The following is a 24,404-nucleotide window of genomic DNA, read 5'->3' as shown; positions in this document are numbered from 1 at the left end:
CGACATGCTTTTCGGTTTGTATTAGTCTACAAGTACAGAGTCTCTCTTCCTCGTCTGTTCTTAAAGGTAGGGAATGAGCACTCAGCCGCACGCGAGCCCATGAAACTCTCTTAGTCTCATTCTTCTGAGCTTACCTATATGAATATCACTTACACTAAAATCGGCATTGTTTCCATATAAAAATTCAGCCTTGGCGAGGTATGCTGGCATGTAAAGTATTCAGCCTGCCCAGGTATACCATCTTAGGTATTAATAATAACTGTTTATGACTTATGTGGCTTATTTGGTAGCGCTCTTGCTTTGCTCTCACCACTTTTGTGTTCGATCCATATATAAGTTATATTATTATTATTATTATCATTATTATTATTATTATTATTATTATTATTATTTTTATTCAGACGATGAAACCTGTTCATATGGAACGAGCCCACAGGGGTCATTGACTTGGAGTTCAAGCTTCCAGATAATATGGTGTTCATTAGGAAGAAGTAAGAGGATGTAAAGGGAAATACAGAAAGAAGAGATCTCACTTTTTGAAGAAGAAAAATAAATTGTTAGAGAACAGCGGAGCGCAATGTGGGCACGTTGTACTGGTGTTACAATACTAAAGTACGCCAACAGTTTGCTCAGTGATAACTGCCACCATAATTAGAGTACCAAGAGGCTCGACTGCAATAGTATGGATTCTATTTCACTTATGAAAGTAACTGTTTCGTGTGCCATAAATTTCATTCGAGTAAAACTGGTACCTTTAAACCATCTATCGTTTTCTGGAAGGAAAGCTGATAAGACGCTATCTTTGAAATAAACAAAAATCCATTACGTAATGTAATTTGGGCTTTGGCAGTGCGCGTCTCGTGGCCAACACTCAGTAGCCGCCAGTCTACGAGAGACCACAGCGTGTGTAGGAGAAAAACCTCCCGCTGAGTTCTATAAATGTAGCCCCATTTAAATCAGTAGAATCATATAGCTACGACCACTTCGTTACCTTTAAATTTTTTCTCTTGTTTATCTTTCGGTAGTATCTTTAGAGAACTGGAAAGCGGACGGTAACCTGCGGAAAACATGGAAATGTCCCAGAAGGATAATGCGAGTTTGGAGAGAGGCGAATTGTTTCCAAATGAAGCTGTTGATATTTCGGATGAAAGATCGAGAAGCAAACAATCTTTGGATAAGGAGGAAAAGCTTGCGTCTACGGGACACTCGCCTGCACTCCTTCCTCAGGTAGGTATGGCTTTCTCGTTTTCCTCGGATGATTTACATCGTTTCTTTCACAATTTCGATGTTTTGAACGAGATCCTTTTCTGCATGTGAGAATGAAGGGTTAGCTGTGTCAGTTTGTCATCTGAGGTTAGAAATGCAATGCTAGTGAGTGTATTAACTCGGATACTTAGTGGATACACGTCTCACGTGGATGTTTTTTCATATTTTTCCCACCAGCAATTCAGTGCAATAAAAATTTAGTGAGTGAAATGCTACATATGCTAAACCGTCAGAAAAATGACTCGGTTATTAAATGGATTAATACTGGTAAGAAGCTGCCACTTCTAATATGCCCGACAGACCTAGTTTCCGCGGAAGTTATTCGCCCATTCATTTTGCGTATCAACAGTTGGCAGGATCTCGGGCAAATGGCTACCATTGCCACTCTTGTCTTGCAGAACAAGGAGTCTTTATCATTAAAGCATAAAGTGCACGTCGGCTGCTATACTTCGTTCCTCGGCGCAATTTTTTAAATGAATGTCGGTTATGCCCAATACTTTCAAGGCGGTGTCGGGAGGGGAGCGCCGTCACGTGTTTCTCAACATTCGCATTCCTGATGCCGTGCATAAGTTTCACACGAACAAGTAAATGCTAGGCTTCAATCTTGCCACCAATTTGGGTTCCGCTGAGATAAAAACATTTGAGATTATTCTGAAATGGAGACTTTAAACAAACGCTATCTCATGTACACTGGCCTTCAGTGAGATAACAAAACATGCGCATACCCACTTGAAAAAGAAAGGATAATGTAAGTTATGTTTTTCTTTCTTTAATCCTCTCAATTTCATTTCGCTACAATCTCCATATTTTCGTTATGTATATGTATATATATATATATATATATATATATATATATATCACGTTTTATAGCAGTTGATGGCCAATATGCACTGCGCACATTTGAATACTGAATCTTCCTACTTCTACTTGACATATACATATCTTCAATAGCCATAAAAACCTCTTAACTTATCGATTTCCTCACACATTTTTCATATGCTTATCACTACAAGCCCTGAATCCGAATGAGGAATAAATGAACTCGACATCTGTGACGTGCTTGGGTGTGAATCTTATTACGAACTTGCACGGACTCGGCTTCGAATCCCATATCCATTTATTTCCCACTCGGATTCAAAGTATCCAAGAAGAGTGGGGAAATCGAGAAGAGATTATTTTATACTTACATGCATATGCACACATACATATATGTATATGTATATATGTACACACATATAAATATATATATATATATATATATATATATATATATATATATATATATATAGAGAGAGAGAGAGAGAGAGAGAGAGAGAGAGAGAGAGAGAACTATGTAGGGTGGGATTTTATGAGCGTAACATTGTCAATAAGAAACCATTTGTGTAGCATCAACACCAACAGTTCAGTTCATTACTATCCCTACTTCCCAGTTAATAAAAAAACATTGACTATATATTCCACGTGTGTCCAAGCAACGAAGGAATTGATATACACGCACCACTGCTATACTTGTTCCTGTCGAATTCAGGTTCTGTACTCGCAATCCTAACCACAGTTTAAAATCTACACTATTCTCAAGAGAACATCCCGGGACAGCGCCCACTGGTGGGGTGTGTAAATAACACACGAAAGCGCTTGGCTTAAGTCATTCTTTTCAAACTTCTCCGTCTTGATGCAGCTATAACTTCACGCGTCTTCAGTGATTCGTTGCATTACGGAAGCCAGACGCCTCTTTGCCATCCAGCGTACCCTTGGGTTGCCTTTTCCTGCCATCAGGAACTCTGGGGATATGTTTTCTACATCTTTCGTACGAGCGCACAAAAGAAAAAAAAAAATAAAGAGAAGCAGATTTCTCAGCCGTTATTTGGATGAACAAGATATACCTGTCACTACTACGCGTTTACATATCCTAACAACAATTGCATTCGAGGGTTATCAGCGCAGGATTTTAAAGAAACATTAATATTTGTAAACTGGGTGTAAATGCATGTTTCAAAAAACTCGGATGTGATAAGAACAATGTTAACTATGTATGTACCACAGAGTGGGGAAATGTACTGTATGATTTTTGTTATAATACAATGAGAATTGAGTGCAATAAACCACAAATAAGGTTGGATAAAAAGATAAGTAATTTGATAAAAACTATAAATTGCCAATCCAGAATTTGTATGTAGTTTTTCTAAAATCACTTTTGATTAGGTGACTATTTCAGCTCTGGGTTATGGTTTGAATTTGTCTGTCAACAATGATATCGATTGTTTGGAAACGGGGAATGCCTTCTGTCAAATGGGAAAATATAGCAACATCCCTATTTACAAAACTGAACATCTGCAAGAGTATTATATAGTACCGAATCGCTGGACTGGGTATACCACCTACTATTCCAAAGAGAATCTTTGAAACGTACGAGAATATTAAAAATGACAACACTCTCCATATTACGAAAGCAGATAAGTCAAGTGCTCTGGTTATACTGGATAAAATTGAGTTTAACAAAAAAGGAAAAAAAATGTACGAACTAATAGAGGATCATACCACCTATACTCAGCTGGGAAATCATACTTTAAAAAATGATAATGCTCTGTTTGACAAGAACATTTAAGAAACTCCTGTATCATCACAAGGATTTAACACAAAACTTTTTAACCACTTGTCCAACTTCTAACTCGTATAGCTCTATAAAGAAGCACAAACAAGGATATCCAGTGAGGCCTATTGTAAGCTCTATTGGTTTTTCTTACATACAAGCTATCAAAATGGCTGGTTGAAATACACCACTATAGTGGGCACTGTCCCGGGATGTTCTTCTTGAAAATAATGTAGATTTTATCCGTTGTCTTAACAATTTCAGCAGAAATTATGATTTTGTTATGGTAAGTTTCGACGTTACTTCACTCTCCACAAAGTTGACACAAGACCACCTGTTAGAGGTTTTAGAGCAGTAGTTCTCAATCTTTTTTTAGTGATGGCACCATAACTAATGTAATCATTACCGTGGCACCCTTCTTCACCATTCCACCATATCGCATGAATTAACTCCTTATTTAATGAATAAAATTATTATCCATACCCAAACCAAAATCAGCACACCGTGCATGCAGAAACATACTGTACAAACAAATAGCATATAAGAAGAATTAGACACACTGATAATAATTATTTGAAGACTTCTGCAAACTTTTTTTTTTTTTTACAAATGTTCATTGAGATGATCCAGCCAAGACAAAATTCATGACAATCTTGCGGCACCCATGGGCACTGTCTGTGGCACCCCAGGGTGCCACGGTACCCAGTTTGAGAATCACTGTTTTAGAGGATGAGATGAAAAAACACGTGTTCATACTTTCACACAAAACTTTAATTGAACTGGGCATCAACGGTTGTAAGTTTACTTTTAATGGTGATTGTTACGAACAGAAATTCGATATGACCATGGGAAAGCCTCTTTCTCCAATACTTAGCAACCTATGTTTGGAGTTCCTTGAAAGAAAATATTGACCGAACTTTTTGCCAAGAGGTGTGTTGTGGGTACCATGTGCGGATGACATTTTCTGTTCATGGGCAGTAAAAAGGAATGTAAACAATTTTCTTAACAGATTAAATGCACAAGCACCCTCCGTAAAGTTTACTCTCCAGAAGGAAGAAGAGGGTAAATTCCCATTCTTAGATGTGCTGGTACATAGATCGGATAGAAACTTCAAATTATCCGTCCACATGAAGTCTACAAATATTTGTTCTTGTATTCAGTTATATTCTAATCATTCATAAAAACTACGGCTGCTGCTTTTCCTGCAATGTGTTTAAGGTCACTGCGGGTCAGTAGCCCGAGTATTTAGATCAGGAACTTCACAAGATACGTGGAATGCAGAAAATTTGAGGTATCCAGGTGTTTAGTTTTTTGTTAAAGACAACTATTGTGCCTGCTTTGTCTGTCCGTCCGCACTTTTTTCTGTCTGCCCTCACATCTTAAAAACTACTGAGGCTAGAGGGCTGCTAATTGGTATGTTGATCATCCACTCTCCAATCGCCGCCAAACATACCAAATTGCAGATCCTCTAGCCTCAGTAGTTTTTATTTTTATTTACGGTTAAAGTTAGCCATAATCGTGCTTCTGGCAACGATATAGGCTATGCCACCACTGGGCCGTGGTTAAAGTTCCATGGGCCGCGGCTCATACAGCATTATACCGAGACCACCGAAAGATAGATCTATTTTCGATGGCCTTGATTATACGCTGTAGCGGGTGTACAGAAAACTCGATTGCGGCGAAGAAATTTCGGCGCAATTTTTACTTTTTTTTTTATTGAAAACAGCTTTTATAAAGCCCAGAAAACATTTTACAGACCGATGTAAACTCAGGAGGTTGAAAACAAAAACTTTCTGAAGAATGTTATCAAACATACTGTACGTGGGACAAAGTGGGACGGCGCTGGCTATTCGATTGAAACAAGACAAATATAATGTAAGAAGTGGTAATATATCAAATGCATTATTATGTAATATAAATCCACAATTATATAGTAAACTATATTACTATGTAAAAGTCAAAAGCAAAGACTTCATAAGTGTTGACGTCAGAATACCTATTCTAACGTAAACACCGTTCAGGTTCGAAACTCTTTGCTTTTGTCTTTTACGCAGTAATACAGTTTACTATATAATTGTGGATTTTTATTACACACACTGTTTTCCACGAGATTGTGAATTTCTTAGCAAATGCATTATTTGTACATATGAATAACAGTAATCACAGTATTAACTGGAGAGTAATCTAAGGAGGTAATGTTTTGTAAAGATCTGGTGAAGCGAAATTTAATAGAAAATCTTGTATTATAAAAAAAACTGTGATATTTATTAAACATCAGCCTACTAGTGAATGAAATTTTAACGCGGGGTATTTTAGAACAAGCAAATCATCAGGTATGGCCACTGTTTGACAATTGTTAGCGTTGTTTGTTTGGCCCGAATTCTTCTTGTAACTATTTTTATTTCCTTGGCACGTGCACCCGAACACTGATGAAGTGTACGAATACGTGATAGTGCTTTGTTCAAGTCATTGCTTTTCATCCTTCTTCTGGTTGAATGCAGATATAATATATATATATATATATATATATATATATATATATATATATATATATATATATATATATATATATATATATATATATATATATATATTATTACATATAACTATGAAATATTTTCTGTTAAAACAGAAATCCACCTAATAATAGTAGCCCATAAAAACGCCAAAAGGTAGAAATTTACTGCTATATATATTCAGAGACCAGAATGTCTCCCTCTACTGGCAAGTATATGAATGAAGTAAGGAATACAGACAGGCGGTATTTAATGAAGAGTTAGAGGAATTTATCTCTGGTGATAGAATTTCATTTCTCGCTATAATGTGGTTCGGATTCCACAATAAGCTGTAGGTCCCGTTGCTAAGTAAACCAACTGGTTCTTAGCCACGTTAAATAAGTCTAATCCTTCGGGTCAGCCCTAGGAGAGCTGTCAATCAGCTCAGTGGTCTGGTAAAACTAAGGTATACTTAACTTCTATACTAAGAAATCCAGAGGTCACCCGTTACGTCACTCCAGTTGAAGTACCGTGACCGTATAATTCAGAAAGCTATCCAGAAACACGACTGAGAGACACCCAACGATAAAGTTAAAATGCCACGCTTGGGCAGGATTAAGACGTTGACGACGCACACTCTTGGAAATTCTAACCCTTTTGCTTTTACCTACCCAAATATCTTAGCTAAATCCCTGATCAACGTCCAACAAAAGCCAGTCCCCAAGGACACAGGGGTATACGAAATACCCTGCCTCGACTGTGACAAATCTTATATCAGTTTTACTGGTAAATCACTCCCCCGGAGATTAATACAACATAAAAGGTCAGTACGGTATGGCCAACATAGCTCGGCTATTTTTAACCATATAAATAACCATAACCACAGGATAAACTGGAATGCGTCTCGTATAATTTATAGCAGCAATTGTCGGTTCAAAAGTCAAATGGTGGAATCAGCCCTGATTAAACAAAGAAATACGAGAGGTTCTGGGCATATACCCATGCAGTTCGTTATCCACCGTGATTACGACATACAACAGTCGAATCATTACCAGGTACTTAATTCACTATTTAGATCAATCTTTCTTACAAGAAGTGTACACTAACACAAACCCTAAGACTAATACAGAGAAATCAGAAGTTCAGAATATGAACCTAACCTATAAACGATGTATTACACTTACAAGGCTTGGAAAAAAACAGAAAACAGAAAGGAGGCGAAGAAGATTTGAGCGAGAGTTGTCTCCTTTCTCCTTTGCTGGGAAACGACAACCCGAATTGTATTTCTCTCAGGCGCTGCCTTATTCTTGAGCCAGACTTTTTCGGGTTCTCAACAAACTTAGGTTTTCAGCAACGCAGTCATCATTCACCCAGTGAATGCTTCCTTCACTGTGATGCAATGCACACACACACACACACACACACTTCTTGTTATTAATTTTATATATATATATATATATATATATATATATATATATATATATATATATATATATATATATATATATTATATTATATATATATATATATATATATATATATATATATATATATATATATATGTATGTATATTGTATATATATATGTATATGTATAATTATATATATATAAAATTAACAACTATATACATATTTATATACATATATATTTATAAATATACATGTGTGCGTGCTATTCTGTACTCTAGTGAAGGTGATAACGATATCTTACGACATACCGAGCGCAGCTGCTGTTATGATTTTCTTGCCTATATTTTATTCGGGTGTCGTGCTCAGCTGTTAAACTGAGAGATAAAATTTCCAAATGATCGTTCTTTACCAACTCGCGAGCATCTGAGACAGTGAACTCTAAATCGATCAAATTATCATCCATGGAATTAAAGTACAATTGGATATTATTATTATTAAAATTTTGGTCTATCACAGTCATCCTATTCGACTGGGTGGTTTTTATAGTGTGGGGTTCCGGGTTGTATCCTGCCTCCCTAATTAGGAGCCCATCACTTTTCTCACTATGTGCGCTGTTTCTAGTAGCACACTTTTTTGCATGAGTCCTGGAGCCACTTCGGCATCTAGTTTTTCCAGATTCCTTTTCAGTGACCTTGGGATCGTGCCTAGTGTTCCTATGATTATGGGTACAATTTCCACTGGCATATTCCATATCCTTCTTATTTCGATTTTCAGGTCTTGATACCTGTCAAATTTCTCTCTTTCTTTCTCATCTACTCTGGTGTCCCATGGTATTGCGACATCAATGAGTGATACTTTCTTCTCGATTTTGTCAATCAACGTCACGTCTGGCCTATTGGCACGTATCACCCTATCTGTTCTGATACCATAGTCCCAGAGGATCTTTGCCTGATCGTTGTTTATCACTCCCTCAGGTTGGTGTTCGTACCACTTATTACTGCAAGCTAGCTGGTGTTTCTTGCACAGGCTCCAGTGGAGGACTTTTGCTACTGAATCATGCCTATTTTTGTACTGGTTCTGTGCAAGCGCCAGACATTCACTTGCTATGCTGTTTATGGTCTCGTCTTTCATATTGCACTTCCTGCATATGGGTGAGATGTTATTTCCACCTGTTGTTCTTTGGATATAGCTGGTTCTTAGGGCCTGATCTTGTGCCGCTGTTAGCATTTCTTCTGTTTCCTTCTTGAGTTCTCCCCTCTGTAGCCATTGCCATGTTTCGTCACTGGCCAGTTCTTTTCTCTGTCTCATGTACTGTCCGTGCATTGGTTTGTTGTGCCATTCCTCTGTTCTGTTTTTCATTCTCCTGTCTCTGTATGCTTCTTAGCCTCTTTTCTGCCATCTCTTTCAGTTTACTTAAGTCAGATCTCATCGCCATGATTTGTTTTTCCAGGCGCCTTTTCCAAGGCGGTTGATGTTTTGGTTTCTGTTGGGTTGGTTGTGATGGCGGTGTTGGTGTTCGTATCCCCATGAGTTCTACTACGAGTCTCGCTCCTGCATATGCCAGGTTATTTGTTTCTGTGATACTGGTGGTGTGGATTAGTCTCATTATTTCATTAACTTCACTCGTTTTCTCTCTTAGTTTCTTTGTGTTGTAGGCTTTCGTGGAGGGGATCTTTGTTCTTTCTGAATCTGGCTCCATCCATTGTCTGATCTGTTCCAACTATTCAGACCTCTCTGTTATTATTATTATATTACAGTATACAGAGCCACTACCATCGTCCTTGTCACTCAATATCATCATAACATTGATTCTGTTTTCTTTATTCAGTGTAATTAATGCTATTATAATCATCATCATCATTGTTATTATATACCTGAATTTTTTTGTTGCTGCCATCACTATCCTTGTCATCGTAGCTATTACTACCATCATCACCATGATCATTATTTTAGCTGGCCTTTTTACCACGACTCATCCTCAAAATCATCATTGCCTGTTTCATCATAATTGCTATCACTAATATCTAAATCACATAAACGCATAGAGTAGAAACCAGAGGCCTTTAAAAGATTGATAACTGGGCCAACATCAAAGTTGTCTCCTAAAATTTCAGTGATGGTTTTACCCCCTAGGGTCCTAGATGGTATACATCCGCCTTCCATTAATACCTTAGTGCAGTAAACCGGAATGTGCTCAACTGTCAATGAGCTATCACGGTGAGCACAGTTTCCCTTGTTGCTATCGGAATGTGCTCAACTGTCAATGAGCTATCACGGTGAGCACAGTTTCCCTTGTTGCTATCGCTATTATCATAATCATATTCTCCACACTAGATTAAAATAATCGTGAGTTTTTTTTTTCTTCAGATTGTTGGAGGTGGAGTGTCAGCTCTGGTTCAAGTGGGACTCGGGATGGCGGCCGGGTACTCAGGGGTCACCATTCCGCAGCTGACCAGAGACAACACGACCATTTCAGGGGCCGTCTTCGACGACAACCAGGTTGCTCTCTTCAGTAAGTGCTATGGATATTTCTTTTTTTGTTTTACTTCAGTTTTTTATCAGACTTTTTCCTTTTAAAAAATGAGAATAATAATTTCTGTTAATCTTTGGGACATATAGTTTTAATTTTTTGGTTACATAAAGTCGATCTGTTGTATGGCAGTATCTTATATTCGTTCAAAAATGAGGAACTGATTCCTTCTGTTCGATCTGAAATTCTCATTGCTTTTTTTTTATTACTTTTGTTATGTCTTTATAATATTAGTTCATAGCCTACAGAAAAAACTGAGAAAGAATCCTGTGCAGTTTTGAAAGTTGCCATAGATTTTTTTTTAATACGCGCTTTATTATCCTCTTCGGTTAAATTTCCCTTCATTTTTGCGTAGGTGACATCAATCAACGTTGGCTTTCCTCTTTGTTGGTTTAATCCTCCTCCACTCCATTACTTTAAATTTAAACTGTAGGTGATATCCCCTTCCTCTTGCTGCAACGACGCTTACTTTGTACTTTTGCAGAAGACATAGACGCTTGCTTTGCTCTGATGCAGAAGACATACACGTTTACTTTGCTCTCTTGCAGAAGACATAGACGTTTACTTTGCTCTCTTGCAAAAGACATACACGTTTACTTTGCTGTCTTGCAGAAGACATAGACGCTTGCTTTGCTCTGATGCAGAAGACATAGACGTTTACTTTGCTCTCTTGCAGAAGACATGGACGTTTACTTTGCTGTCTTGCAGAAGACATAGATGCTTAATTTGTTCTCTTGCAAAAGACATATACGTTTACTTTGCTCTCTTGCAGAAGACATAGACGTTTACTTTGCTCTCTTGCAGAAGACATGGACGTTTACTTTGCTCTCTTCCAGAAAACATAGACGCTTAATTTGTTCTCTTGCAAGACATAGACGTTTACTTTGCTCTCTTGCAGAAGACATGGACGTTTACTTTGCTCTCTTGCAGAAGACACAGACGTTTAATTTGTTCTCTTGCAAGACATAGACGTTTACTTTGCTCCCTTGCAGAAGACATAGACGTTTACTTTGCTCTCTTGCAGAAGACATACATGTTTACTTTGCTCTCTTGCAGAAGACAGAGAGGTTTACTTTGCTCTCTTGCAAAAGACTTAGACGCTTAATTTGTTCTCTTGCAGAAGACATAGACGTTTACTTTGCTCTCTTGCGGAAGACATGGACGTTGACTTTGCTCATTTACAGAAGACATAGACGTTTACTTTGCTCTCTTGTAAAAGACATAGACTTTACTTTGCTCTCTTGCAGAAGACATAGACGTTTACTTTGCTCTCTTGCAGAAGACATACATGTTTACTTTGCTCTCTTGCAGAAGACTTAGACGATTACTTTGCTCTCTTGCAGAAGACATAGACGTTAACTTTGCTCTCTTGCAGAAGACATACACATTTACTTTGCTATCTTGCAGAAGACATACATGTTTACTTTGCTCTCTTGCAGAAGACACACACATTTACTTTGCTATCTTACAGAAGACATACATGTTTACTTTGCTCTCTTGTAGAAGACATACACATTTACTTTGCTATCTTGCAGAAGACATACATATTTACTTTGCTCTCTTGCAGAAGACACACATGTTTACTTTGCTCTCTTGCAGAAGACATACATGTTTACTTTGCTCTCTTGCAGAAGACATGGACGTTTACTTTGCTCTCTTGTAGAAGACATACACATTTACTTTGCTATCTTGCAGAAGACATACATGTTTACTTTGCTCTCTTGCAGAAGACATGGACGTTTACTTTGCTCTCTTGCAGAAGACATACACATTTACTTTGCTATCTTGCAGAAGACATACATGTTTACTTTGCTCTCTTGCAGAAGACACACATGTTTACTTTGCTCTCTTGCAGAAGACACACGTTTACTTTGCTCTCTTGCAGAAGACATACACATTTACTTTGCTATCTTGCAGAAAACATAGACGTTTACTTTGCTCTCTTGTAGAAGACATACGCATTTACTTTGCTCTCTTGCAGAAGACATACATGTTTACTTTGCTCTCTTGCAGAAGACATGGACGTTTACTTTGCTCTCTTGCAGAAGACATAGACGCTTAATTTGTTCTCTTGCAAGACATAGACGTTTACTTTGCTCTCTTGCAGATGACATAGACGTTTACTTTGCTCTCTTGCAGAAGAAATGGACGTTTACTTTGCTCTCTTGCAGAAGACATAGACGTTTACTTTCCTTTCTTGCAGAAGACATAGACATTTACTTTGCTCTCTTGCAGAAGAAATACACATTTACTTTGCTCTCTTGCAGAAGACATAGACGTTTACTTTGCTCTATTGCAGAAGACATGGGCGTTTACTTTGCTCTCTTGCAGAAGACATGGACGTTTACTTTGCTCTCTTGCAGAAGACATGGACGTTTACTTTCCTTTCTTGCAGAAGACATAGACATTTACTTTGCTCTCTTGCAGAAGAAATACACGTTTACTTTGCTCTCTTGCAGAAGACATACATGTTTACTTTGCTCTCTTGCAGAAGACATGGACGTTTACTTTGCTCTCTTGCAGAAGACATAGACGCTTAATTTGTTCTCTTGCAAGACATAGACGTTTACTTTGCTCTCTTGCAGAAGACATAGACGTTTACTTTGCTCTCTTGTAGAAGAAATGGACGTTTACTTTGCTCTCTTGCAGAAGACATAGACGTTTACTTTCCTTTCTTGCAGAAGACATAGACATTTACTTTGCTCTCTTGCAGAAGAAATACACGTTTACTTTGCTCTCTTGCAGAAGACATACACGTTTACTTTGCTCTATTGCAGAAGACATGGGCGTTTACTTTGCTCTCTTGCAGAAGACATGGACGTTTACTTTGCTCTCTTGCAGAAGACATGGACGTTTACTTTCCTTTCTTGCAGAAGACATAGACATTTACTTTGCTCTCTTGCAGAAGAAATACACGTTTACTTTGCTCTCTTGCAGAAGACATACACGTTTACTTTGCTCTATTGCAGAAGACATGGGCGTTTACTTTGCTCTCTTGCAGAAGACATGGACGTTTACTTTGCTCTCTTGCAGAAGACATGGACGTTTACTTTGCTCTCTTGCAGGAGACATAGACGTTTGGTTTGCTCTCTTGCAGAAGACATAGACGTTTACTTTGCTCTCTTGCAGAAGACATAGACGTTTACTTTGCTCTCTTGCGGAAGACATAGACGTTTACTTTGCTCTCTTGCAAAAGACATAGACGTTTACTTTGCCCTCTTGCAGAAAACATAGACGTTTACTTTGCTCTCTTGCAGAAGACATACATGTTTACTTTGCTCTCTTGCAGAAGACATACATGTTTACTTTGCTCTGTTGCAGAAGACATGGACGTTTATTTTGCTCTCTTGCAGAAGACATAGACGTTTAATTTGTTCTCTTGCGGAAGATATTGACGTTTACTTTGCTCTCTTGCAAAAGATATAGACGTTACTTTGCTCTCTTGCAGAATACATAGACGTTTGCTTTGCTCTTTGCAGAAGACATGGACGTTTACTGTGCTCTCTTGCAGAAGACATAGACGTTTACTTTGCTCTCTTGCAGAAGACATAGACGTTTACTTTGCTCTTTTGCAGAAGACACAGGCGTTTACTTTGCTCTCTTGCAGACGACATAGACGTTTACTTTGCTCTCTTGCAGAAGACATGGACGTTTACTTTGCTCTCTTGCAGAAGACATAGACGTTTACTTTGCTCTCTTGCAGGAGACATAGACGTTTACTTTGCTCTCTTGCAGAATACATAGACGTTTACTTTGCTCTCTTGCGGAAGATATAGACGTTTACTTTGCTCTCTTGCAGACGACATCATATATTGCTGCGTTTACTCTTGTCCATAGCATAGTTGCAAAGATTCACTCTTTTCTTTATTTTTTCTCTTCATCTCTGTAACTTTCTAAGTGACTTTCATATCCATCTTCTGGCAGAAATATAAATGACTTCTCTAATGTTACGCTACTGCACCTCAAACAGTGTCCACTTATTCCCTTAACTGAACCTCTCATTTCCTCATCCCAACAATTACTGTTTTTCTTTTTCTCTTCCTAACTTCATTCACTCACACTCACCCCACAAACTCTACGACCTCCTTCCTGAGCTTTAAATACTCCTTCTGCTTTGGTGTCTTTAATCCAAGGTCACTTTTCGCCCATCTCTTCCTTAGAAGGTATTCTTGCATCCCTTACAACAACTTCACTTAAACTTCTAGATATTTTGACTCTGCTTCAGCAAGATAATAACCAAATGTTCTAAAGCCAATCCTCTTCTGTAACTGAAATACATAATTTTTTTCTTCCATCTACAGTGCTGTGCCTCAACACATATTCAGAAACATTCTTATCCTCAGTTTTCTTTTTCCCAAGGATACTTACGGCCATTCTTGGAAATTTTAACTTTCAAACAAGCCTCTTTACAAACACATTTCCCCCCGAACTGTCCATTCTTTTTGACTACAGGAACTCCAAGCCTTGGTTAACCACCTTTTCAAGTCGCCCTTACTCAGCCAGGCAAAGATTCCACTTGCTATAAAACCACCTCATTCTCATTCTTTTCCATTCTTGAACCATTTTCACTCACTTGCTTTATGTACAAACACACACACTTTTATATATATATATATATATATATATATATATATATATATATATATATACTTATATATGTATTTACGTATGTATGTGTATATATATATATATATATATATATATATATATATATATATATATATATATATATATATTCAATATAAAGTTTTCCCTTACAAGAAGTGGCACTGGAAAAGCAATGCCACTGCCACATTCATACGTTCACTACTGAATCGTGTATAAATCTATATCTATATATATATATATATATATATATATATATATATATATATATATATATATATATATATATATATATATCAACAAATCACTGAAGACGAGTGCCGATCATATATGCAGTCAACCAGGAGAAGGGTGAAGAGAAATGAATTGAACCCAGCGCTTTCATTTCCTACACCTCATCAGGGCTCAAGTGCAAGTGAACCCTGATGACAGGTGTAGGAATACATGAAAGCGCTGGGTTCAAGTCACTTCTTGGCACCCTTCTCCTGGCTGAATGCCTATATATATATATATATATATATATATATATATATATATATATATATATATATATATATATATATATATATACATATACATATATACATATATATATATATATATATATATACACATATATTATAGATATATATTTATATTATTTCCGGCTTCTTTGACCAGATATAAATCTATTTTTGACAGCTACAGTGACCTCTTAACTTCTTAATCACTTCACACTTTTTAGATAAGTTTATGACTACAAGCCTTGAATCCATGTGGTAACAAAAGAAGATCCACTTTCTTCCGTGGTGGGGTTCGAACCCACACACGTGAGTTAGAGGGAGGCTGCTCCCCTATTCAGATTCAAGGTATGTTGTGATTAACATATCTAGAACGAGTTAGGAAATAAAGCTGGTAAGAGGTCATTGAAGTCTTTGATTAATTACAGAAACACATACACACACACGCACATATTATATATATATGTGTGTGCATGTATATATATATATATATATATATATATATATATATATATATATATATATATATATATATATATATTGATTTCCTTGGCTGCCTTTCTGTCTCTCTCTCTCTCTGTGTGGCTGCGTCTTCTTGAAGTCTTAAAGACAACGGGATCTTTAAGACTTCAAGAAGACGTTATAATCCAATGGGCGTTTCTGCAGGAATGCTTCAGGAGCTGAAGACGACTTCAAAGGATCCTATAAATGTAACTTGCTTGACCCTTAGAATTTATGAAGTGTTTAATTAACCTCATGTGGTAACTATGAACCACCTGCATTATGAAGATCACAGTAAATACTACTTCAGTATTAATTACATCAGCCCTTTAACAAGAAACTAGCAATTGTGAGCGATAGCTAGCACCTGCTAGTTACTCCTGTTTAATCTTAGCAGCTGACAGATTTGTGGCAGTGCAAAATGTGGAGTCGTATCCCTTTTCTGAGGAAAGACATTATCATGATTTTTCTTGGATGCAAAGGCTTCACGCATAGACGATTCTTGTAGACTAGCACATTTGCAAAGAAAGTTTCCATAAACCTCAGCTCTTGGAGAAAATTAATTCACACAAGACAAGTATATGCAGATAATTAAGTAGGCTTTAGACCATGAGTCAGTAACTGGTATCTACAGACCAAATTACTCAAAAGATCACATTACTAAAATGAATATATTTTATGGAGTGATATCATGATGATAAAAAAAGTTGGTTTTTCAGTTGTTCATAGTCTACAGTCATATATATATATATATATATATATATATATATATATATATATATATATATATATATATATATATATATATATATATATATATATATATAATATGTGTGTGTGTATTAGGGTTTGGGGTTAATAAGTACATCTTTAAAACCTAGTTGATAACCCCTAAGGAAAAAGGGAGTTATAAGACAGTACATCAGGGTACAGAACCCCAAGAGAACATTGGCTGTACGGTCAGTAAACACTGCAAGGCACTAAATGAGAAGAATGAAATAGCAAGTCAATGAACATGAGTTTTACTCTTTTGATTATTTGTATATTTACTTTTCTTCGCTGTCTCTGTCCACCTTTAGAAAACTAATGCCCACAATTGAGCATTTTCATGCAATGCTCTGGTTCTTTCTGTAAAGTGGAAAATACTCTTTTTGTTCGGGTAGTCTCGAGAATTCGGAAAGCATTTCCTTTCTCTCTCTCTCTCTCTCTAATTCTGTGAGATTCTCTTTGCTCCGTTTTTCCGAAACATGAACAAATGATCCCATTCCCCCACCCTCTCTCTCTCTCTCTCACACACACAGAATTTCGCAAATATGTTTATTTATTTCCTCTTTGATTTAAATCACGAAAATAAGCAGAGAAAATTCTCGTCGAAAGGTTGAAGTTTCTTCTACAGTTATAAAAGATACCTTTAATATTCTTACATCTATTTATTATTAGTCTATGTGACGCAAATGCGTTAGGAAGCAAAGAGCGATCAGATGATGGCACGCGCTTTCCTTTCAATTTTGGGAAGCGTCGGTGTGACTAGACTACGAATTTTTATCCGGCAGTGGTCCAAACTCACTCTATCTGTAAAGAAATTCCGGCACCAAATAAATTAAATGTCTGTGAATCGTGGTGTCTCGTTTTGCTTCCCTGGGTTCTTTTATTACATCTTACAGAGCTCATGACTGATTACAATCAAGCTCTGGTCTTTAGCTTCCGAAGCTTCCAGAACAAAGCAGGTTACTGGGAAGTTGTTGCTGTCCAGTGCTGTGGCGTGACAAAAAAAAAAAATACATACTTAGAATGTAAGCCATGAATAACTCGAAAGCCGGGCATCTTTTAGCAACTTGCCTCCAAATTGTGCATCAGTATACTGTACCAGTATTCGGCAGCAGGTCGCAAGTTGTACAGTTTTGGCCTCACGTGACTTCAGTTTGGTGGCGTTATTATTATTATTATTATTAATTATTATTATTATGCAGAAGATGAAACCTATTCATATGGAACAAGTCCACAGGGACCACTGACTTGAAATTCAAGCTTCCAAAGAATATGTTGCCCACTAGGAAGTAATAGAAGGTAAAAGTTCCTCGCTGGATGAGTCGGTAGAGTTCTCGGCTAGCACTCTGCTAGGCCCGAGTTCGAGTCTCCGGCCGGCCAATGAAGAATTAGAGGAATTTATTTCTGGTGACAGAAATTCATTTCTCGTCATATTGTGGTTCGGGTTCCACAATAAGCTCTAGGTCCCGTTGCTACGTAACCAGTTGGTTTTTAGCCACGTAAAATAAGTCTAATCCTTCGGGCAAGCCCTCTCTAGGAGAGCTGTTAATCAGCTCAGTGGTCTGGTTAAACTAAGATATACTTGAATTAACAGAAGGTAAAGGGAAATACAGAAAGAAGAGATCTCACTTATTAAAAAGAAAAAAAATATTAATAAAAAAAATGTATTAAAGTGCAAGAACAGCATTAGGGTAGTAATACATTGCATCTTCGATTGAACTTCTGAAGTTCCAATTGCACAACATCTTCAGGGAGACTGTTCCACAGGACAACGGTGTGAGGAATAAAGGACCTCTGGAACTGAGAAGTTCGACAGGAAGCACATTTACTGCATATTGGTGCTGCTGTTCAGCAAATGTGGTTGCTCTCTCTCGGCGGGAAAAGGGTTACCGAAGTAATTGTTGGATACCGTGCGCAAAGCTTTGTTACAATTATATAAAATAAGTCAGAGAACGTGCTCGTGTGACATTGCCTTCAAAAAGAGTTTAAAAAAAAAAAGAATTCTCGAGTCGAAATTTGCTAGAACGGCGTAAACGTTAAAGGAAATAATAGGGCTGGTTTCGGCACCTGGACGCGACCACTTGGTCGAATCATATATTAGAAAACCAGTTAGCAGAAGTTCACCAGTTGTTCAGTCTTTTTATTCGTTCCTGTTTCAGCACATTCTGACCGAGTTCACCTTCTGGTGGATTTGCTAACCAGTTGAATGATCATGAGGTTAGAAAAGGAACATTTATTTATTAATTTTTTTTTTTGAAATTAGTTATCATATTTTTTTCGTGATTTTCTTTTTGGAATGTCTACGTAATATTGTAATACACAGCTACTTCCTTTTAAAAGTGAACTGCAGATATTGCGAGAGAGAGAGAGAGAGAGAGAGAGAGAGAGAGAGAGAGAGAGAGAGAGAGAGAGAGAGAGAGCGTTCATAACTAGACATTTTAGACAAATTTTGTTTCTTTAAAATTCTTCTAATTTCTATTCTGTGGGCTAGTCTTCCTCTTCAAATATTTACGTGGAATATATATATATATATATATATATATATATATATATATATATATATATATATATATATATATATATACAGTATATACACACACATATATATATGTACATATATATACATACATATAAATTATATATATGTAAATATACACACACACACATATATATAATTATATATAACACAAACACACACACACACACACACACACACACATATATATATATATATATATATATATATATATATATATATATATATATATATATATATATATATATATATATATATATATATATATATATATATATATATATATATATATATATATATATATATATATATATATATATAAAAGCTTGCCTGTCAAGGAAGTGAACCGTTGCAACATGTGGAATACACTCGCTCTCCGTATCACACTTTCCCCGCAAGCTCGCAAATATAACTTCATTAAACTATCTGACTCTTTGCCGCGTCTTATAAGATTTTACTTCACTTTCTCTCCACGAAAGCAAGTGACTTTTCTTGGCCCTAACGTGATATAAAATTGTGTTTTATTCACCCCTTACAATACAATATCTTACGACCACTACGATATGATTTTCGTCTATTTATGTATTTTGTATGTATACACACGTACGTACCTGTGTGTAACTTTCTCTTCTCTTTATTTCAGGTAGTGTTGTGTACCTGACAGCTACTGTGGGATGCCTCGTCGGTATCTTGCCGACAGTGAAATTCGGCCCAAGGACAACTATGCTCATCTGCCTTCCGATCCTTCTGTCGGGATGGATATCGTTATACTTCTCGACAACCATCCCGATGATCCAAGCCTCCCGAGGTCTCATCGGAGTCACCATAGGAGTGATAGAAAGCGCCTCCTATCAGTACACCACCGAAATCTCGCACAGCTCCATCCGCGGCATGATGGTGGGTGCCCTCGACACCCTGCGTCAGATCGGAGTCCTCCTGGTTTACGGTCTGGGGGCAACCGGCCTGACATGGCAACATATAGGCCTGATCTGCGGGGTCACTGTGGCGCCCGTGATCGCCGCTCTGATATTCTTGCCTCATTCGCCCCGCTGGCTAGTGACTCAAGGCAGGACGCAGGAAGCTTCTAGGAGTCTAGCTTTCTACCGTGGCCCTCGCTACGACACCACTGCAGAACTGGCATCCATATCCACTCAGGTGGAAGACGTGGGCAAGGACTCAAATCTCAGTATTGCGAACCAACTCCGAGTGATGATGCAGAAGGGTACGTTAAAGGTCATCCTGTACCTGACCATTTTGTTCCTGGCAGCCCAGTTTACGGGCAACATCGTGGTCGTGGCTTACATCGTTCCAATATTAGAAGCGGCAGACATCAGCATGAACGCTTTCGTGGCAGCCATGGTCGTTGGTGGGATCAGAGTCGTTGGCACAATCTGCTCCCTGCTGTTCGTCGACCACGTTGGGAGGAAGCCAGCCCTCCTCGTGTCCTTCCTGACATGCGGCATTTCGTTAGTTTCCCTAGGCTTCTTCTTCTCCCTAAAAAGCCATTATGACGACGTGCGAGGCATGGACTGGGTGCCCCTGATGTGCCTGGTTGTCTTCACGTTCTTTTCGTGCGTGGGACACCCTACCCTGAACCTGGTTCGAGGGGAACTCCTGCCTACCACAGTGCGCTCGGCAGCCATGCCCCTCCTGTGCTCAGTCATGTTCGGAGGATTTTTCCTCGCATCCCAGACCTTCCCCTTGATGGCATCATCACTTGGAGCGTCTGGAACATTCTGGATCTACGGTGGGATGTGCGGCCTGGTGGCCACTGCGACGGCAGGGGTCATTCCCGAGACGCGGAACGAGATTCTCGAGAACATAGCTTTGGAAAAAAAAGGCCGAAAAAACCGATCCCGCCGCGAGTAACGTTTCTTAAATGGGGCACATGGATAGAGTAGCATATCAAACAGGGTAGATCAAAAAAGAACGTGGCTCTTCTTAAATGTGAAAAGTCAAAATGTATCATTCCTTAAACATGAAGACTGAGAAGTTGTTTTCTGAATATGGACAATAAAAAAGTAGCATTTCTTAAGTATGAAAAATGAAAATATAATATGTTCCAAGTGTGGAAAATAAGTGTGGAAAATGTTGGAGCATCGCTAGTTAAATACAGAAAACAAGGCAGTAATATTTTTCAGCGTGAACTCTGGGAAATGTGGAATTGCTCAAGTATGAAAAATGAAGAATAGCACGTCTCAAATAAGAAGCGTTAAGTGAATAGTATTGTATTTCTTAAAAAAAAAAAATCTCTGAAGTATGACAGAAATATAAAGTGTTTTTCGTATGTTAGAATTAAGAAAGTGAGGCAAAATAAGAACTATTTGTTGTGTACAACTAAAAAAAATCGAGTCTTACTAACGTTTCTCAAGTATTACTTTAATAAGCAGTGATTCTTGATTATAAGAGAAAAAACCGTATTTGTTAATGAAAGTAAAAAGGTACCTTTCCATATGCATAGAAAAAAGCCTTTCTCAATAAAGGGAAGTTAATCAGTTTCTTTTCTCATCGCGCAAAGTAAAAAAAAAAAAGAAGAAAAAATCAGCCTTCTCAGATGTGAAGAAAAATTAGGAGTAGCTCCCCAGAAATGTTCCTTTCTCTAAGTCCGGAAGTATTCAAATGAGGGTTTACACTACTGAATATATTTTACTTTTATTATCTTTTTTCTGTAATTTGTTATTTTTCTGTAATAAAATATAAAGATTTTCATGTTTCCCTCATCAGCCTCAACCTGTACGAAAAATAAATATGCGGAATTATAAAGGGCATTTAGTTCATAATTATACAATCATAATTGTAAACGTTATTTTTCAGTTAGTTTTGGTATATCATTCCAAAACTGCCTTCATTCTGAGTAAGGATGCTAAGGAGACCACAGGTTACGTTGGGTTAGAACAGGTTAGGCTATGATACCAATGTTAAGGAGAATGATGATGTGAAGAGATAATACATAGTAAAATCATTTGTTTTGGCGTTATTGCATTACTGCTTCACCATATACCGTTGAAATCAATTTATAAAAGAGATTATACCGTAGTAACAATATATAAATACAAATTAATGCAATAATTTGGCGAATGAAGTGTGCTAGAAAGGACTCTCAAGAAAGGGAACTGATTTTGACTTCGATATTAACAGAAGCCTCGTAGAGCGGCAAATATGCTCCATCCAATTAAGCTAAAAACGTGGAAGGATAAGAAATTGTGCTCTGGTGGTCTGAGTTTTGAATTATGTACTTGCAGTAGTGAGTAGACTAATAGGGGCATGGGTGTCGCTGTCTCATCCCAACAGATATGCTGAAAACCAGAATATGTCAAAAGTGATGTGTGTAGAAGACTGTCAGAATCCACAAAAATTAAGGATAAAACAGAATGAATTAAAGATATCATAAGAAATGAGGTAAAGGGTAACTGAGAGAGAGAGAGAGAGAGAGAGAGAGAGAGAGAGAGAGAGAGAGAGAGAGAGAGAGAGAGAGAGAGAGAATTAATACTGGGTGAATTGGAAAATAAAGGGAGTAAATTCAGCATGGAATCCATGTAAGAAAGAAGTATCCGTGAAAAGGGAAGGCAATGGGACACAAAGATTAAAAAACTAAACCGATATGTATTGTAACAAAAAATGTTCAGTTAAGGAAAATTATCACCACACTAGCGCACGCACAAACTTGCATAATCGCCCAGACTCACGGTTTCAAAGCGGTTTGACAAAAAAGCCAATAATTATGAAAGTGCACCCGGACTTTAAAGTTAGGCTAGGTAGGCACCTTTCTGGTAACCATACCCAATTTTCTTCAAGGACAACCAACTAGCTTTGATAGGCCTAAGCAATAGGTGAGATTAGGGTAAGTAGCTTTTGGGTCACTTGACTTTCTAGTCTGCCCCCTCTCCCTACAAAAAAGATAAATGATTTTGCTAGTCCGAATTCTACGTCGAGCTAGGTTAGGCTGTTTAGGATACAGTATCTACCTTCAATTGCTTCCGAAGTATCTAAAGGCTTTGATAGGCCTAGACCTTATTTTGGTTTAGATATTTCATTTGTAGTTATCTCTATTTACTTTCATATAAAATACACGAAGACTTTGATATGTTTTAAGCCTAACTTATATCAGCTAATTTATTTGTGTGCGGGAACTATTTGTCACTAGAATTGCTCGTCAATATTTTTTTATTCTATAAATACTAATGTCATGGCCACTACAATATTTTTCTTCATAAAAAAATTAGGAAAAGGACCAATTAAATTAGAAAATTTAGAACACTCCAGGCACTGAGACTATGAGGGGTCATTCAGCGCCATCAAATTGACTGAGTACATCGAGAAACAAATCGATCCCATACATATGCTTATGATTATGACGACTGAAACTCACAATAGCAAGTTCAGTTTGTCATGCTAAAGTTAGGTACACCATTATAAAATGACATTTTCATTTAAAAGGAAAACTGCAAAATAAAAAAAAAATATTTACCTACTGCACTGTAAGTTTAACATAAAAACTAAAAATATACAGAACAGTCAATTACACCCTCACAGAAATGCTAAAATATATATATATATATATATATATATATATATATATATATATATATATATATATATATATATATATATATATATATATATATATATATATATATATATATATATTATATATATATTCAGCAGCAATTATTGCTTTAATCGCTGATTCAGATCTTACCAGACCGTAAATCAGACCATTCCGTGAATTCTGAGAATGTTCCCATTATTTTCCACAGCAGCAGTTACCCTTACCCAGCTTTATTGTCCGTTGAACTCGAGTTCCCGAGAACAGTATTACCAACTCTCTCTCTCTCTCTCTCTCTCTCTCTCTCTCTCTCCACGCATTTATACGAGCTAATTAAAATGTACTTAGACGATTACACGTTCGATATTATTTACCTGGTTGATGATTACTAACAGGAAAGTAAATCGCAAAATATTATTGGGAAAATCGTAATTTATTCTCCAATTTCAAAATAAAGTTATATCTTAAGACCCACTATTTAAAATATATGTCCGTTCCTCGTCTGTCATGACCTCAATTAATAAATCCATCTTTCTACGCCCAGTCCACAGGATTATATAGAAAAATAACAACGACACAATGGAGCTTTTGTTACGCTAATGGAGTAGCCACAGAAATTACTGAATCCAAATGTTGCTACTTAAAGAAAACCTCAGGC

The 24,404-nt window shown here is 37.2% G+C and overlaps 1 protein-coding gene across 1 annotated transcript; it reads left to right on the top strand.

The window, feature by feature from the left end:
* Positions 1–679: 679 nt before the first annotated feature.
* Positions 680–21,907, top strand: LOC136835273 (facilitated trehalose transporter Tret1-like). The gene is made up of 3 exons (XM_067098985.1): positions 680–1,227; positions 10,128–10,272; positions 19,844–21,907. Exons 1-3 carry the CDS (start codon positions 1,069–1,071, stop codon positions 21,067–21,069), a joined length of 1,530 nt encoding a protein of 509 aa, XP_066955086.1. The 5' UTR covers positions 680–1,068; the 3' UTR covers positions 21,070–21,907.
* Positions 21,908–24,404: the final 2,497 nt, after the last annotated feature.

The sequence above is a fragment of the Macrobrachium rosenbergii genome, chromosome 1, assembly GCF_040412425.1.
Source record: "Macrobrachium rosenbergii isolate ZJJX-2024 chromosome 1, ASM4041242v1, whole genome shotgun sequence".
Classification (NCBI taxonomy): Eukaryota; Metazoa; Arthropoda; class Malacostraca; order Decapoda; family Palaemonidae; genus Macrobrachium; species Macrobrachium rosenbergii.
The sequence above is the reverse complement of the archived record's forward strand: the minus strand, read 5'-3'. Positions and strand labels throughout refer to the sequence as shown.

Bases quoted from the DNA above. Each gene is read 5' to 3' on its own strand.
- LOC136835273 (XM_067098985.1), top strand. From the start codon at position 1,069: ATGGAAATGTCCCAGAAGGATAATGCGAGTTTGGAGAGAGGCGAATTG. The intron at 1,228-10,127 runs GTAGGTATGGCT...TTTTTTCTTCAG, and splicing joins CGCCTGCACTCCTTCCTCAG to ATTGTTGGAGGTGGAGTGTC. The intron at 10,273-19,843 runs GTAAGTGCTATG...TCTTTATTTCAG, and splicing joins CAACCAGGTTGCTCTCTTCA to GTAGTGTTGTGTACCTGACA.